This window comes from Osmerus eperlanus, chromosome 23, assembly GCF_963692335.1.
Source record: "Osmerus eperlanus chromosome 23, fOsmEpe2.1, whole genome shotgun sequence".
NCBI classification, from domain to species: Eukaryota; Metazoa; Chordata; class Actinopteri; order Osmeriformes; family Osmeridae; genus Osmerus; species Osmerus eperlanus.
In genome coordinates, this window is record NC_085040.1 from 6,121,305 (window position 1) to 6,135,047 (window position 13,743).

General features: G+C 43.5%; 1 protein-coding gene across 3 annotated transcripts in view; it reads left to right on the forward strand.

The window, feature by feature from the left end:
* The window catches only part of LOC134009635 (inactive ubiquitin carboxyl-terminal hydrolase 53), a 35,996-nt gene extending 27,446 nt beyond the window's left edge, over window positions 1–8,550 (forward strand). For all 3 annotated transcript variants that reach the window (XM_062449198.1, XM_062449197.1, XM_062449199.1), the window contains 3 exons: window positions 734–801; window positions 6,063–6,132; window positions 6,362–8,550. In XM_062449198.1, the coding sequence (XP_062305182.1) occupies window positions 734–801; window positions 6,063–6,132; window positions 6,362–7,172 (949 nt within the window). In that variant the 3' untranslated portion in view covers window positions 7,173–8,550. The remainder of the gene's footprint in view (window positions 1–733; window positions 802–6,062; window positions 6,133–6,361) is intronic.
* Window positions 8,551–13,743: the final 5,193 nt, after the last annotated feature.

Genomic DNA, 13,743 nt, shown 5'->3' on the forward strand with positions numbered 1-13,743 from the left:
TAGCGAGTGTTTTTTTTTTTTTTTTACATAAGTGCACACAGAGCAGATCTGGCCAGGTTATTGTGCTAGGTCGTCATTGGTTGGAAGGGAAGTGCCAGTTGTGGAGGATAACGATCTCAAGTAGCTGACAACTGTTTGCCTCCCAAGAGGGGCGGTCAGTCGATGGTTGACGCTGTTCTAACTAGTTTGCATTATGCAAACCATTGTGTAATATTTGTAGACAACACTTAAATGATTGATTATTTCAGGAAACTAATATGGACAAAATATCTGCATAAAAAAAAAAAAAAAAGTTTAAGTTTAAATTTTGCTGAAAGTTTATTTGCGGTGCATGTCTAAATGTAAGGAGAAACATCCGTTTCTGTGTTTCTTTTAGATCCTTCCAAAATTATGTGATGGTAAAGCAATGCCTCAATCTACAAGTTAACATTGTTGAGTTTCCTTAATGCTCGACCACTATATTAAAATAAAGATGGACGCAGGCCACCTATGTACTAAAGGGGAAATAACGGTGTAATGGATTAGTATCCATTACACTATAGTGAATCACATCAAGTGGTTGAGGTGAGTGGGAGGGGGGCTTTTTTCCCTGTTTACGCTATTCTGTTTATATCCAACTTAATCTCTTTAAAAGGTTGCTAGCAGAAAACAGGCCTGAATGCCAAGATGCGTAAACATGCATGACTTTGTCACGTAGTGTGGAAGTGAGTAATTTGACAGATGTGTTTTTTAGGGACCCAAACCCTCAGCGGAGAAGTGAGGATTCAAAGGCAGACCTCTTGCACTCCTCACTGTCGTACGGTAAGACAATACCAAAACACTGTCTTCCCTCAGTGTACTGTGCAAAACTGCATTTTGACTCTACAAACTCTAGGCTTTATGGTTTTTTGGTCCGAAAAGCAGATTTGCATAGCCATTAACTGCATAGTCACACAAAAAAAACATGAAAATGGGCAAATATTCTAGTTTTTAAATATTTGAAATCACACATCATTTGCTACATTTTGGGGGGAAATTATTCTGTAAAAGGAGGCATTTCAGGCTCTTAATCTAGCAGGAAAAATAGCCTCTGGTGCCACAGACAGAGTCATAATTAAACACAAAAGATAAAGCTTTATTTGGCTCAGTTAAGTTCCCTTCTCCCTGAGAACCCCCAGAAGTTTGACGTTTAATAAGGTACACAGATATGAAGAGGGCAGCTGATTTATGTTCTCATCAGGAGTGGTAAGGTCAGTGCTGGGCAAAAAGGCTGCAGTATGGAAATACATGTTCTGCTTCCTCATTCACTGAACTTGACCTTTTTTTTCCCGGAGTAAAGTTAATGGCTGTTTTGCAGAGCCCAGTGTAATGTGTCCAGCCGTGAGCTATGAACATACTGTGTGCATGAGGTCTGCAGCACAAACAAATATTAATTCATGTACTACTGGAGGTTTTTCGCGAGCAGCTTCATTAGTAAAAGAACACACGCAACAACAAGAAAAAACTCCCCATGTTGAACTAAGGCTTTAAGTACAAACCCTCTGAACACAAGGCAGGTCCGCAACTAGCTATAGCAGCTATTTTTAGCCTCCAGACAGGATAGAGAGATTAGTTTACATGAATAGCAGCAAATGGTTCACCAGCCGGACACCCCTCACATTCTCTGTCTCCACTCATCATCACGTGCCTAGCATGTGATATATCATAGTAAGAGGGAACACGGTATTCCCAAAAATAAATATATAAGAAATAAATAAAACGGCAATTCCCCGAATTGGAATCCATGCTGTTTATCCTCACAAAGAAGGGATGAAGAGCGAGCAGGCGCTGCTCTCCCAGCTGTGCCCAGACAGGCAGAAAATGCCACGACCAGGCCTGTCAGAAGGTGGCTTTCACATGATCACGTAAATAAAAAGCTATTTTGTGGGGCTCACGCATGTTTTCTGTGACCAGTTTATCCTGTGGTTTTGGAGTGTGAAAGTGAGGAAAATGAAAGGGACGTCATCTTTCCTGCTAATTTGCGATGATTGCAATTCGCATGGGGTGAAACGGCCACTGTGTTTATATCAGAGCGAAGGTGCCTTTACGTAAGTTTGGTGAGCTGACAAATTCAAGCGGAAAAGGGTAGCTTTTAATGTCGGCGCCGTGTTGGCCCGTGAGAGCCTTTGTACACCCAGCGGTCCATGTGGAAGCGGGCCCTGGCAGAGAAACAAACACTTCTGAAGCATTGATGGGGTTTTCACCGTATTTTTCATTTCTGCCTTTTGATATCCCTTTTGATATCCCTTTTATTTCCTGGAATGGCCAACCCTAGCAGTCACTTTTAATTCTAGAATTGCGCCAGATTGATTTTTTTAAAAACATTTTATATTTATTATATTATATAATATACATATTTACTACAGTTTAGTAGCTCTGGCAATATACTTAAATTTGAGAAATGTATGTATTTCCATACTTCTTAATATTTGATGCTTTTTATGTAATCACTGTTTTGGAGCTCTGGAGATATATCCACTCCCTGCCATCATACTGCAGTGACAAATGACAGCAAATGTGTTTGATGGAAACATGACTCTAGTGTGGTAATTATATCTTATACAGACAGATCTGAGATCCTACAGTGCACAGATCCATCACCTGCTCAGATCAGACATTAAAACAACAAAGGCCATTTTTACTCAATGTGGCCATGGGTCTAGTAAACATTGTTTGTTTGTTTGTTTGACACATAGAAACAAAAATGGAATATGTCTCATTGAGCTGTCCAGATGTTAACCTAAATGGTGGCGTGGCATCCTTGCTGCTTGGACCTGTGCTGTCAGATACCTTAGAGAGACATTTTGTCTGGCTGACGGCTGAAAAGGTCAGGGTTGCTGTAAGTCCACCACCTCAAATGTCTTTATCTGGGCAGCAAATCATAGGCTCGCTCGATTTACTCTGATTGGCTCTCGCTGTTTCCCAGACTCTCGCCTGGAGAATGTGGAGACAGTCTCTTCATTGGCCGGGGCTGATCTGCTAACATCACACTCACTAACTGACCGTCTAAAAGAAGTAGCCATTCACATAATATCATAACTTGTAATAATCTCAGTTGTACGTGCAACTGCAGTGAAATAATGCAACTTTTGTTTCGGTGAAAAAAAAAAATTGGATTGAATAAATATATAAAAGTGAGTTGAAGTATGGCCCAAGTGTGTCCAAGTGCACGCCTTTTGGTGTGTGTGTGTGTGTGTGCGCTGCGTGCCTTGGCTCTACTGTCTCTGCCTGTCAAGATGAAAGGAAGGCCTCTGGCTCCCTGTGGCTAACCAGGCTCATTCAAAGCCATTTCCATGTTCAAGAGGGATTAAAGCACCCTGTTTGCCTATTCAGACATTCACATTCATCCACCTTTTTTTAAAACGTGTCTGAAACACGTGTCTGAAAAGAGATACGATTGAATGCACTACACTCTGAATTATTTCTTAGTATTTATAAAAGGATGAAGAGATTAATATAATAATATCCATTGCGGTTATGCGCTGTCTATGCCATGATGTGCATGTCTGTCTCTGACTCAGGGCGTTGGTAGCCTAAAACATTGCCTGGCTTTAAACGTCATTGACGGCACTTAACAAGTCCAGTGACTGATGTGCTAACCGTAGTGTTAATGCCCTGGGATGAGGCCCCATTTACATCACATCGTTTGGCTTAATGGTTCCCAGACCAGGGTTGAGTCAACACTCGCATAAGCCAAATTGAGTGGGGGGATTATGTTAAGTGACATGGTCTGATAAAACACTTGATCATATTTTCATATTCAGCAACATGTTCTCAGGTTGGGGTTAATGGGCATTTCCCACCTAAGGACTTTTGTGAAATGAACGTTAATTAAAATCACAACTTGGGTACTGGCCTGATTTTTTATCTTCTTTTTTTTTTTTCTTGATTTTATTATTTTAATCTCACTAAGTGAAAGGGATGTTGAGTGTTTCAGGGCTGGTGTTGCGCACACAAACATTCTCATTTGTTTGTGTCAGGCATACTGTGTCAGAGTCCACATGCTTTCTGGTGACACACAGTAAAAAGAGCTATATGTAGAAGGCAGCTTTTTTGGGGATCTACCAAGAGATGGCTTTTAAAATTGTCGAATGGTTGACATTTATGCACTGCACTCACTTTCTCTCTTCTCATAATTGAATCGCACAAAATGCGCATGAAAGTATGATTGATGCTAAGGTTTCTTAAGGACCGCAGATCAAGCAGAAATGGCGTGCCACAAATCTCAACTCGTACAGTCGTGAAATTGAAAAGAGTTAAGTTGTCTCATTTTGCTGCATCAAAGAGCTGTCAAAAATGTGCTTCTATCATCTTTCATTTGTGGTCTTTGCGTGACACATTGGAACTGCAGGGTGTCTCAAAGTTCAGAGATTGCAGTGGACATTGATTTGGTTTCATGACATCAGTCCGAATTCTCTTTGGTGATCGTCTGTCTACATTTACCAGAAACAAGTTTAAGGGGTGTGACTCAAGGACAGTATCGTAGCTCAAATGTAATCCCAGCCACTGGAGGGTGATTTCCGTGATTAACGTCCCGTGAAACTAGCATCTTCATATGGATCCCGGCGGAGAGCTGAAAGGGCAGCACACCAGGGAGCATTCTTCAGTCCCAGCCACGATCTGCGTGCGTAACTGCCATATCGTGTTTGTCCAAATGATCTCATGTGCCCTTTAACGCAGTGAGGGGACTGGCGGTTCAAACTGTGCAACCCACCCGAGTTAGGTGAAAACCTCAGTTAAACCCGGGCAGCCCCGGTGCTCAGTCCGTCGGGGGAGCATCAAGGATTCTCACAGCCCCGTAAAGGAGTGTCTTGTGATTCACAATGCTTACCAGAGACTCTTGAGAGCACATCAGCTTTTACGCTTCGTTACACAACAGTCCTGTTCCCCCGGGCTCTCTCCTGGCATCGGCCCACATGACCATAAAGGGGATTTGCTAAAGAGCAATGTTGCCCGGCCTGCAAACGGCAACCCTGCTTTGCTTTTTTTTCCTATGGATATTGTTACCGTTGCTTGCCAACATCGCAAATCAACAGCATCAGACTGAGAATCGCCACAAGGACTTAATGGCTTAAACACGCTGCAGTGCAGTGGGTAGGGGAGGGGGGGGGGGGGGGAGCAGAGTTTGGAGGCAGACCCTAGGCCTAATTGCATGCCAGCAGAAGGGATTTAGACACTAATGCTGCCGGGGAGCACATGAGAGAAAAAAAAGAGAGAGAGAGCGAGGGATAGAGAAAGGCCCACGGGTCGACCATCACAGACGCACCTAATCCACTCACTCTATCCCTTTTCTGTCTGTCGGTTGTTCTCACACACACACACACACACACAGTGCCACGCCTTCTTCCATGTTCTCACCTTTGACCCTACGATCACCGCATGCAAGCCCACCTTTTCAAGCAGCACAAACCTCTCTGAAAAAGAGCGGCCTAAAAGAATTGAGACCCTAGAATGATGGCTAAGCACACACACACACACGTCTGTGTGACCACACACACACACACGTCTGTGTGACCAAAGCAGAGAGGGCTGCCAGACAGCCCTCTCTGCTTTGATATTTCCTCCCCCAGCCAGACTGGGACCCCGCTTTGACCCCGGGTAGGAAACGTGTCCCCCTCCCCATGAAGTCCGTGTTCAAACACAGCTACTCAGCAGATGAGGCGCCCTCCGGTGGCTCAAAGGGGAAGAGCGAGCCCCTTAGCCAGTCAGGGGAAATGTCCTACATGTCTTCCCCTCTTTCTCCCTGCTCTCCTGTCTCTCTCTGTCTCTGTCTCTCTCTGTCTCTCTCTCTCTCTCCCTCTCTCCAACTGTCTTTACTACAAATAAAGCTGAAAAAGGCACCAGAAAAGTGCCACTCAGCAGATGATGGTGCTGCCCTTCAGCTGTAGTTTGAGTGCTTCAGAGCAGTTGCTGAGAACGTTGAGCAGGGACATGCCTGTGTCTGTGAGAGACGCTGAAGGACTGACCAAGGACGGGTCAGATGGATGCATGATTGGCTTCTTTTGCAGTGTGTGAACCTACTCACACACATCCTTCTCTTCCAGGCGAGCATCCAAGAAAATCTCCTGACCTTCAAGATGGAATTCCCATGTTGCCTAGTCCAAATATACAAAGGTAACACATGCTATTCCTTCCATTTTTTTTAATGAATGTCAGCATGGGACAAAATATATAATATATATTTAATTTATCTGTATACAATATGCAGATCTATAAATTACTCAATGTAAAATGACTAAATGTAAATCATGAAAAATAGAAACTGCATTAGATGTTGGACTGTTTTGGCTAAACAGTGTTTGCTTATTTGGAAGCAAATTGATGGGTCCCCTCTCTGGTGCAGGACAAGAGCCTTCAGATACAGCCCCGGGTTGCTGGAGAGGAGAGACGGCGTGAACGAGGAGCAAGAGGTGGACGGCAGACCCCGGAGCCCCGCGGCCCCCTACCTGGCAAAGACCAGCAGCTCGGAGTGGAACAGCTCCGACGATCTGGCCGGACCCTTCTCCGAACAAGACGACCCCGTCCTCCCAGCCCAGCCACGCTCCCACAACCTCCCCCCGCCGCCGCCCCCCAAGACCCCTGGCCCCCGCCCCTCCGAGCTGGAGCTGGGCATCCTCGCCCGCCGCCTGGACGTTCCGCCCCGCACCGGCCCAGCGCGGAACCAGCCCAAAAGCAGCCCGTCCACCCTCTCCCTGCGCAGGTGGATCGAGACGCCCGCCGAGCACAAGCAGTCCTCGGACGCCAGCTCCAAGTCGGGCTCCTCCGACCAGGACCGGAATGAGCTGTCGGCCAGCGAGAGCGAGGAGAGGTACCCCAGCCCCCGGCCCGGCGACGACGGCGGCGATCCCGACTCCCCCGCGCCCAACGAAATGGCTCTTCCCACCACCTACTTCTCAGTGGACAGCTGCATGACGGACACATACCGGGCCAAGTACCACAAGAGACCCGTTCTGTACCTGATGACCGACTCGAAAGGCGGGGAGCGCAGCTCGTCGGGGGAGAGCGACCCGGACGACGGCGGGCTCCCTGTTCCCGCGGCCCAGCCCGCAGAGCCCCCCAAGGCGAGGGCCGAATCAAGTTACTCCACCAGCAAACCCACCGCCAAATGGTACCCCGTCACTTCGAAGGGACTGGATGAACATGGGTATCTTTGATGGGAAAAAAAACGGTTCCGGTGGAATAATAGTAGTAAATAGCCAAACCCACTTGTATCCCTCATGGACTGTGCTGACAGCCCTGTCAGGAGGATGTTGAAATGCTTATACAGATGGCTCCTCAGACAGCAAATTGTGGATCCAGATGCCAAAGAGATTGTTCATGCGAGGCAGTGAATGAAAGTGTAGCGTGTCTTCAGAATGGGATGGCTCCTTTGTGACTCGGCCCTGCAGTAATGGTTTGTGCCTCTATATGGCACTGATTATGCACAGAAGAAAGTCAAAATAAACAGCGACTAAAAAGGATCCATACCCTGGATGGTAATATGTTGTTGATTAAGGAAACATCTAGCTGTTGACCCAAGGGTTGTGTGGTGAAAGAATGTCTCCCTACAAGCCACTTCCCCCTCAAGAGATTAAAAAGTTCACTTCTACGTAATATCCCTAACTTCTATGTAAGTAAGCCATGGAATATTAGTAGAACTTTGTTGAATCACCCTCGTTTCTGGCGGCTATCCTAGGCCTGCTGTATTTTTATGTGATGATACAACGTACAGGTCCTTCAGCCTCGAGCAGGTTCCCTCCTGATGACTTTTAGGAACAAGGGTTTTTGGTAGATTGTGAATAGTTATGATAGTCACATGTCTAGGAGCAGCACTTTAAAATGGACGCCCTTAGCTCCTGGTAGGGCACAAGGTGAAGAGGGGGTGAATGTGTTTAATGTTGGCTAGTTCAAGAGGCAGTCTTAGAGCATTGTGGCACACGTCCTTGCTGCCTTTTGACCCCCCCCCTCCCCGCCCACCCCCGCTTAACTGTGTTAGGACTTTTCATTCCAAGTTAGGAGACCCTTTACTTGCACACTCCTTCCAGTTCATAAGCTTTTGTCCTTCGTTCGTGTTGATTCTTTGCACCCGAGGTATAAGGTTTTTACGTAAGGGAGATGACATCTCTCCAGTAAGTCAGACGAATGCTTCTTTGAACAATTGGACTTCCTTAACAAATCTGTTTGTGTAGTGGTGAGAGTCAGTCATGTTCTGAAAGGATTGAAGAGTGTCTTAATGTGCTTGAGGTGTTTCTGAGCAAGGTGGGTTGGAGCAGGACCCCAGAGATCAGCCGTGCGTAGATTTACACGTCCTTTTCGTTCAGTTTGGCGACTAATTCTGTAAATTAATGTTTTCGATTTATTTCCGTGTTTTATATATATATATATATATATATTGCTCAGCAGATTTGATGCACAGTGCCTTTCTATTTTTCTATGTCACAAGTTTGAATAGGAGCCATGGGTTTGTACAAAATGTAATTGGAAATTATTTTATAATTTCATTTGTATTGATTAACAAGTGTTTAATAAACAATTTAATTTAACCATAACAAAGCCAGTGTATCTGTTTGTATACTAATAGCATTCATCAAGGTATTTTTTTCAGTTTCCAAAGTAATGTTCAAACATCTTTACCTCTTCTTTTGATGGGGACGTCTTTATCTAAAGCATTAACTGAACATATCTATCACAAAACAGCCCTTATTCAGAAATGATGGCATTAACATTCCACTATGAATAAATGAGACATGCTTTATCAAAGTTTGCCCTGTCAATGGATTGGAGCGACATTACTCTGCTACCATCTGCTGTACATATGACTGCATGGCAACAATGAGAAGAACATATTTATACTGTAAATGAATAGGAGTACCCTTTCTAAAAAAAAAAATTTATTAACAAAATAGCAACTCAAACTTTTTTAAAGGAAGGTCAGCCTTCTTTCAAAGACAAACCAGACCTGTCTCTCAGTTGCTGATTCCAATGGTATGAACTTTACCTTTGACCAGACTGAACATTTTCCAGCAGCATTGCTGGCGTATTGCTGGCATTAGATGCAATATGGCGCAAAACACAAACAGAAGGCTCTATTTTGTTTGCAACCCATTATTATGGACATGGTGGTAGCAAAGCCCTTTGGCACATCAACTCACATTGTAAACACTACCGATACACAAACAAGGTTTAATCCAGTAAACCAGTTATTACATCTGTTACAGTACTGCGGTGATGTAGGTTTAATAAACATAAACATATCACCAAATACGGTTAGGGTTGTGGCCATTTCTATTTCAATTGTTTTAGGCTTTTCATAAACCATAATTTAGCACATAAAACGTTGTTTTTTGTTTCAATAAAATACTGATCATGAATGCAAGCCTCTTAGTCCCCACAGATGTTGTTCATAAAGGGAAGTTCATTAATGAGGACAGGTCGGCTATTCATTAACGTTACGGTACATTAGCCATGGCTGTGCTCAATTTGAAGTTTGCCATTTATAGATTAAAAGTGCGTGTGTTCTGGCAGCTTTCATCAAGCTGATGATCATTTTATACATTAAAAATATATTGAAATGATTGTCTTACAGTGAAATTTAGGATCAAATCCTAGCAAGGTTTTTTTTATAAATGAGGCACCATGGTTTCTAAACTAAATTGACTGAAGCAATTGATAAGTTATCAAGGATTTACTAGACTGTTGAAGGCACTTGTTAATCTGGATAAAAATTTGTTTATCAAGGAAATAAATATTGGGGTGAATACGATACGCAATTAAATAATAACAAAATAAAAGCCTGCTGTCATAAATGTCATGTAGTGAGATCCTGAACAGGGAGTGTCATTGTGGCATACTTTATCGGCAGACAAGTTCAAGTTCTCAATGAATAATAAAACACACAGAAAAGTGTTTCAGCCTAACATTTACAGTGCTTTTCCGGTCATCCACTCTACTTCCTATCTACACAAGCCCACCGTATTCAAAATGTGCCTTATCCTGAGGAGCAACATTGAATCGTTTTACTATTGTTAGAAGTGTTTGTGCAAATGAATGACATGAATCGTTTTACTATTGTTTGAAGCGTTAGTGCAAATGAATGACATAAATAGCCCCATCACTAACCGTAACTGTCAGTGAACGACATTAGCATGAAGTTGGTTTGTCTCTAGGATGTCATTTAGAAGGCGACATCTTTAGAGGGGTGGGCCTACTCAGGAGTCACAACTGTGGCCCCAGTACCTGAGGGATGGGGGGGAGAGGGAGGAGAATGAAGGCAAACGATGTGGGTTTTCATTCGCCAGATGGGCAAATCTCACAGCTAATTAACTGACTAAACACGTGACAAGGAAAGGTCCTCCCTGATGAAGCGGTAAAGTCTTGGCCCTGTAATTTATGGGCAACGACAAAGTCCCCAGACGCAGACGCCATCAGGACAAAAATGTGGTCTGGAGAGCGAGAAGGGCTGCTCACATCGTAGGTCGACAGATCCTGTGGAATTGACTGAATTTTATTTTTTTTGTGAAGATTGTTCACAGTTGTTCATAGCAAAGCATTTCCTTGTTTTCTACTCTAGAAATTTAGCTAAACCTAACAGGTTTTGTTTTTTATTTAAATTATGCATTGTTAATTTAGTTGATTGGGTGACAATAATTCCTTTCAGTAAAATATGATAACGGCTTTAATTCTACGTTTACTGAACCTTTTGAGCCGTGTGGCTGATGCACAGTGTATCCAGATGCATTTTTAAACAGATACCAATACTCAATCATGACCAACATGTGAAACCACCGGACGATGCCTACACACAGGGGCGCCCGCAGGAATTTTGGGCCTCATGAAGGAAAAAGGTTGATCATTTACATTCGGTTTCTTATGTTTTGGGGCCCCTGTCAGTCAGGGGCCCTTGGAATTGTCCTTTTCCCCCCTATACGGCGCCCCTGCCTACACACACTGTCCTGTATCCCACATCATGTGTCCCCCCTTCCAACACTGCACTCCCACTCTACACCTTGTCAAACTAGAAGGCAGGTGGCGATGTCACCAGAGTAGGCCCACATCTTTACACGCCGTCACCGATCCCAATCCCAATTTCCCGCAAAAAGGCCTTCAGAAAATTAAGCACTTCCTCTCATACAGGCTGACAGGGATGCTTAAAGCTTTCCTTCGCTTTTTACTGTTCATCCCTTCACAGCCATCCTTTTATTCAAACTCTAGAGGGCAGCCTGGCCTAAACATGACAAATGACACCACTCTATCCCCAGCAAACTTCTGATCACTAGTGAAAATCTAACAGACTGCACATCCATGTTTATAATAAACAGCTTGCAAAGAAACTCATGGTCATATACAGATAGGAGTGTCTAATCATCACATTCAAGCAGGCTTGAACTTGAACCTGTATCTTTTTAGATGACTATATTTTTGTTATATCACATGGATTGGCATGGCTAATTCTAATCTTGAGGTATTCCGTCCTAGGTGGTAGGACAGAGTTTGCAAACCACAGACTTCCCAATACCTAGTTGAGATATGTAGTGAGGGTTGTATATCTGTGTGCATCGTCTGTACCATCGGGGTGGCAGTCTCCTGACTGCAAGAGTTATCTGTCACCAAGTTTGGATGTTTGAGGCTTAGCTGTCTGTGTATTTTAAGTGATATTTGAGTTTGTTTGCCAGTGAGTGTGTGTGAATAAGAGGCTGTGAGTGTATGTGAAGGTGTGTGTGTGAGAGTATGTGAAGGTGTGTGTGTGCAGGATCCCTGTCAACATGGGCTCCTCCTCCGCAGCTGGCTTACTTCATTAGGAGCCGTCAGCTGAACCGGGCGGACTGTCAGAGGCAGGCTCCTGCTTCCTCGTTTCCCTCTCTCCCTCTTCCTCTCCCAACCTCTCGCTCGCTCGCTCTTCTTCTCCCTACCTCTCGCTCGCTCGCTCACACACCATCTACATGTGATTTCTTACTCTATCCACCCCCCTCGCTCTTTTTTTCTCTGCCTGAGTTTTCTCCTAATCTACCTTCCTTCTCTCTCCCATCCTCTCATTCTTTCTATTCTGCCTGTTTTTTTAGGTTTTTTTTTAGGACACATTCTGTATTAAATGTTTTTATTTGAACAGAAGATGTCATGGAAAATGGCCTACCACTGATAAAAGCCTCCAGGGTCTAAGGTAATCATTTTTGGAAGAAGAGAACTTGAATAAAACTCCACCTTTCAACATTCTTTGAAAGTAAAAAAAAGCTGGATGAAATGTACGAATAGAAATGCTAAAACTGTATGAATATATATATATATATATATATAAAAAGTATGTTTTTGCTTTATTTTATTTGAACAATAGATGTCCCTGTACCTTAGGCCACCACTAGTAATACAAGCTGGGGCCTGGGAAGTATTTTATAGATGGGGGTCAGATGGATGAGTGGTTAGGGAATCGGGCTACCAATCAGAAGGTTTGTGGTTCGATTCTTGGCTGCGACAAATGACGTTGTGTCCCTGGGCAAGGCACTTCACCCTACTTGCCTCGGGGAGAATGTCCCTGTACTTACTGTAAGTCGCTCTGGATAAGAGCGTCTGCTAAATGACTAAATGTAAATGTAAATAGATGAAAAGAAAACCTTTACATACATACAGTATGTACAAGAAATTACTAAATATTATGGCTTTTTAGCAATATCCAGCTTTTATTTGACTCTTTATAAAACGGTTCCCTGGACCTTAGCAAAAAGTGAATACAATTTAGGAAAAAAAGCAACATTTTGGGAGATTTCCTTTTTTTAAACCCCCACCCAAATGTAACTGTGTAAAATATTTAATTTGAGCAAAAGATGTCCTCTGACCTTACACCAGAACCAATAATGGCAGGGTTTCCCAGATTCGTTAAGAAGCTCTTAACGCTATGAGCTTCTTAGCGAATCTGGGAAACCCGGCCAATAACAGCTGGAGCCTGGGAAAGCATTTTAGAGAGAGAATTTACTTTACATTGTAACTACTGTACTATATTTATAAAAACTCTGAAAATTACTTTTTAACGATACATAAAAAGTCCCCCCGTCTCCCTTTCCATCTTTGAGCTTTTTTTACATTTATTTAGAAAAATCATGTTTTTATTTGGATAAGATATCACTGGATATTTACCAACCATTCAACCTTTTGGTAAATCCATGCCATGGATTTGGAACATCCAGAATCAACTCAATTCAGAAGGTGAAGTGTCTTTTACATCAATGCGAGTTTAATTTTCACCTTACTACCCATCTCCACAAGGGGGCAGTGATGTATCACATCATTCGGACTCAAACTACAGCTGCTGCCAGGATAATGGACTTCCACATGTCTCTTCCCCACCCATGCATCCTCATCTGCATCAGAAAGCATCACTGCACTGACTGCACGGTACAGAGACACAAGCCAAACCTAGGAGAGGGAAAATTACATTTCACATAAAACGACACCAAAAAGGCGGACAATTGCCAAGCCGTGCACAAGGTGTGCCAAGCTGCTAGGGTATGTGGTGAGATCAGTCCCATGGTGCCACCTTCATGCCATCCTGACACCTTACGAATGCGTTTGAGATATCTTCACGTTGCATGTCGTCCTTTTTGGTTTTAAAGCACTCAGTTCGAGGTCACTTGATTTCTAAGACTGTGTTAATGACATGTCTTGATGGAAAAGCTCAGTTCCTCACAGGCGTTAGCTCAACATGAGGATTAGCATGGCAGAGAGAAAGAAAGAGAGCAAGGAAGACAAAACAGAGGA